The 4,342-nt window shown below is 44.1% G+C and overlaps 1 protein-coding gene across 1 annotated transcript; it reads right to left on the bottom strand.

Moving 5' to 3' along the window:
- Positions 1–2,302: 2,302 nt before the first annotated feature.
- LOC110021105 (ammonium transporter 1 member 2-like) lies at positions 2,303–4,062 on the bottom strand. Its single transcript, XM_020719444.1, has one exon. It carries the CDS (start codon positions 4,057–4,059, stop codon positions 2,515–2,517), a length of 1,545 nt encoding a protein of 514 aa, XP_020575103.1. The 5' UTR covers positions 4,060–4,062; the 3' UTR covers positions 2,303–2,514.
- Positions 4,063–4,342: the final 280 nt, after the last annotated feature.

The following is a 4,342-nucleotide window of genomic DNA, read 5'->3' as shown; positions in this document are numbered from 1 at the left end:
TTCTATGTCAGGAAGTACATATCTCACAACAGAGATGAAATTCATGCCTTTGTGATTTAGATATCATGGGAGTTCGTGGTTTTCTTAAATATTTTCCTGTGTGATACTTGTCAACCAGGAAGAATTTTTCTTCTTAAGCTATGCATAGGTCAGAAGAAGAATCAGAAACTCATGAAGTTAAATTTCGCTTAACCTCATGACGTTTCCCAAGATTTCTTCTGATCACTTGCATGTGTTACAAAACCCTAATTAGAATGTCAATTGTATCAAGATTTTATGGTTAATATATTCGTTCCACTATGTGATGGGCAGAAGTCATAGATCTTGAAAGATTATAACATCCTAATTGGCCAGATAAATAGTAAATGAAATATATAATGTTAACCAACAATTTAAATATATGCAAGCTTGGAAAACCTTACATGGGAAACATCTCAAAAAACTATAGAAAAACCACTAACCTTACAGTATAGAGACACGAAAAAAGATTTAGCTACTTATGGTGGAAAGAATCACTAAAAAAAAATCCATGCAAGTCATTGTTGCAAGAAATAAATAAATGTAAAACTTACAATAATGTTTATCCTCTCTACAACAGCATAAAATCTCTCTCATACAATAATCTCTCAAGAACAACAAGAAATGAAAGGAGAAAAGAGAAGGAAAATAGCCTCTAAGGTTTCAACTTAATGAAAGGAAGAAACCTTAAGAGAGAAATCTCACACACAAAGGTAAAAATCTTCTTCCAAATTTGATTTAATGTCTGGGCCGCGGGTGCACAACTAGGCCAGCGTAGGCGCGCTAGGTCATGATAGGGATGGTGCGTCATTCAGCGGTGGTTGTCGACGGTCGGTGGTGGTCGACGGCGACCGACGATGACGAGGATGATCTTAGACTTGAGCTCCTTCTCAAAGTCTCAAGTTCTCTCTTAAGCATCCTCTCCTTTTATGTGAGGGGCGAGGCTCTATTTATAGTGTTTTAAACACAATTAATGTAGGAATATGAATTATTTCAATCGGACGGTCCGAAGAGCTTCCTTTGATCAGATGATGTTTGATGGACATTTGAGTGTCTTAACGATGTTGGAATTGAGCAATCTTAGGCTCGTTGGATTCGTCTTGTCGAGACGCTTGATTCGACAATGAACTTGCTAGATTCGACATCCGTTTGACCTTTCAAATGCCTCCAAAAATCCTCCAATAGTGGTTTAATGATTTGATCCAGGCTTGATTTGACTCGAATTGGACTGACTTTCATATCATTAGGCCTGTCTCGTCGAGCTGATCAGTTTCACTATAAGTTTACTGAAATCGGAGCTCCAGATGACTCTTAATCGAAGTTTGAATGTTTCGTGTTCAAAAAATTGCATCGAGATTTGTGCCGGATGATGAAAATTTGTTCGTGGCATATCACTTTCTATGGTTGGTATTGTTGGTATTCTAGGGCTTATTCTTTGGTATTGTTGGTTTTCCAGGGTTGGTGTTCTTAATTGGGAGTGTGGGGAAGTGAAATAATGTTGGCTTATGGAATTAATGTTCTGTGTTGGTGTTGGTTTGTTTTTTTTTGGAGAAATTATGTTTCTATTATTGTTCCCTAGAATACCTTGCCACACACTCAAACACACAATATAACTCTTTATTATTTACTTTGTTATGGTGTATTGGTGTTGGCTTGTCTTTGTTATTTACTTTGTTATGGTGTATTGGTGTTGGGATGTTGGGATGTGGTGATATTGCGGTGACACGAGTTTAGGCGCAAGTTCAAATACTAGTTATTGTTATTATATTTTCTTATTTTTTTATTTTGATTGTTATGTTATTCATTGTTACGTGAGATGTCACTTCTACTTTTGAATGTAATTTTTATTTTCATGCATGTGCTATTAAGCTTGAAATGATTATCTTACAAACAACACAATGATATAAATGCAAAAATATTTTCACTCATAAACAGTTAAAGTTCAGCACAACTAAACTAAGTATGCAGACACAGCTTCACGCAACAGCTTCTTCACACTGTTGTTACACAATAGCTACTTCAAACAACTTTGCTATTCGGTCTGTCCCAAACACACCCTTAGCCTACAAAATAAGAGAAGTTTTGAGGGTGAGCCTTTTGGTTCCAATTTTGTACTTTCTACAATTTAATAAAATCTTAATGCTTCTTATTTAAAATCAACTTTATTTTTAGTTTTTGTTCATGCTCATGTAACCATTTTTAATAATAAAATTCCAACGTTACTGCAAAAAAAAAAAAAAAAAAAAAAAAAAAAAAAAAAAACAACAAAACCTAATATGTCCTTTTTAATTCATTTGATTAGGTAATCCATGGCAGCAGCTCACACCTTCTCGCATGTCAATAACAAAATAAAGCACTTATCTTGCTGACATCTTACGTTTAACAAGTTGTTAAAACCCTAAACCAAATTAGAAAACTCATCCGGCGCCATATTCTCCATACTATACTACAGTTATATACAGACCACAAGATACATACCATACTGAGGCGGCATCGCTAAATCTCATTGGGAGACAATGGAGTGAGTCGCGGATCCACCCGCGAATTAGTCGCCTTCATCATGAACCCCCCATGGCTTCCACCGCCGGCCGATTCCTCCTCGCAGTAAACATAAGCTGCGCCGCCGTGGTTCGTAACATCCAGTCCGGCCAACTCGTCCTCCGCTGAGATTCTGAGCAACCCCATCCTATGCAGCACATAGAACAGAGTACCCATCGTCACGCTCACCCATCCAGTAATCACCAACATCTGCACAACGTTCGCCGCAAGAAGCCTTCCTCCGCCGCCCATGAACAGCCCGTACGGCCTCCCCGGCCTCCCCGGATACGCTTCCTCCACAAAATCCTTCTTGGCAAATAGCCCCGCGAAGAGAACCCCCCACGAACCGCATCCGCCGTGAAGTTGAGCGGCCTCGAGGGGATCATCGTACTGGAATCTCGCGGCAAGAAGATTGAATCCGATGAGAACCCATGCCGCCACGAAGCCGCAGATTACGGCGGCCCCCCGTTCAACCACTGCACACCCGGCGGTGATTGCTGCAAAACCGCCGAGCAACCCGTTACAAACATCGATCACGTTCCAGTGCCCTGTTTGAAACCGTTTGGCGAACAGAGTGGTGAGAGCGGACGTGCAGCCGGCGATGGTGGTGGTGACGGCCGTGCGGCCGATGGCGGACCATTGTCCGTGAACTAGAGAACCGATCGGGCCGTACGATTTGGCAATAGTGATGAAGGAACCGGGATTGAAGCCGTACCAACCGAACCAGAGCATGAACGAGCCGAGGACGATGAGAGTGGCGCTGTGGCCGCGGAGGGGGACGGATCGGCCGTTGTGATCGAACCGACCGATGCGGGGACCTTCGATTAGCGCAGCCCAGAGACCGGCGATGCCGCCAACCATGTGTACTACCCCGGATCCCGCGAAATCGATCACGCCGGAGCCGAATAGAAGAGAATCACCAGGATTGCGGTTCGCTGCGGCCCAGCCGTCTGCGGACCAAAACCAGTGGGAGACGATAGGGTAGACGAAGCCGGTGAGGAAAGAGGAGTAGATCAGGTACGACACGAATTGGGTACGCTCGGCAATGGATCCGGATGTGATGCCAGCGGCCGCTATCGCAAAGGCCCATTGGAAAAGGAAATAGGGGTAATCAAAACCAGGGGAGGGGACGGATTTGAGGGCGAAGAAATGGTGGCCAATGAATCCGTTCGATGGGGATCCGAAGGCGAATGCGAAACCGAAGAGGTAGTAGAAAAGGGCTCCGGCGGCAGCATCGAGGATGTTGGTGAGCATGATGTTTAAAGTATTCTTGGCGCGAACTGATCCTGCACAGAGCATCGCAAAGCCAAGCTGCATGGCGAAGACGAGATAGGTTGAGAAGAGAAGGAAGGTCATGTCCACCGCAGTGGTTATGTCCGCGGTAGTCAGCACTGCAGTCTGTAACTGCGAACAGATGTACTGCGCCGCCGCCGTGGAGTTCGTCGATCCGCCGGTGGAGAGAAGAGCTGAGAGGTTAGAGACCGAGCATGTTTGATCCGCCATTGGTAGAATAGAGAAGGTGCAGAAGGCCAAGACAGAGCTCGCGAACTTTTATAGGCGGGAAAAGTAAGGAGTGACGAAAGTACGACTCCTATGACGGTTTGGTACTCCGCAGTGATTCATGAGAAAAATGGTTGCTGAGAATTGGGCTGCGCAGTGATTCAATGAACGGTCAGATGAGTCGGATGGATAAGGGAATCTTCGGGAGCAAAGATTGCGCGCGGTATACTGTATCGGGATTGCGGATGACCGGAATCTCAGTTCTGCGTGGATTCGGTATTCAACG

The sequence above is a fragment of the Phalaenopsis equestris genome, unplaced genomic scaffold (assembly GCF_001263595.1).
Source record: "Phalaenopsis equestris unplaced genomic scaffold, ASM126359v1 Scaffold000121, whole genome shotgun sequence".
NCBI lineage: Eukaryota > Viridiplantae > Streptophyta > Magnoliopsida > Asparagales > Orchidaceae > Phalaenopsis > Phalaenopsis equestris.
The sequence above is the reverse complement of the archived record's forward strand: the minus strand, read 5'-3'. Positions and strand labels throughout refer to the sequence as shown.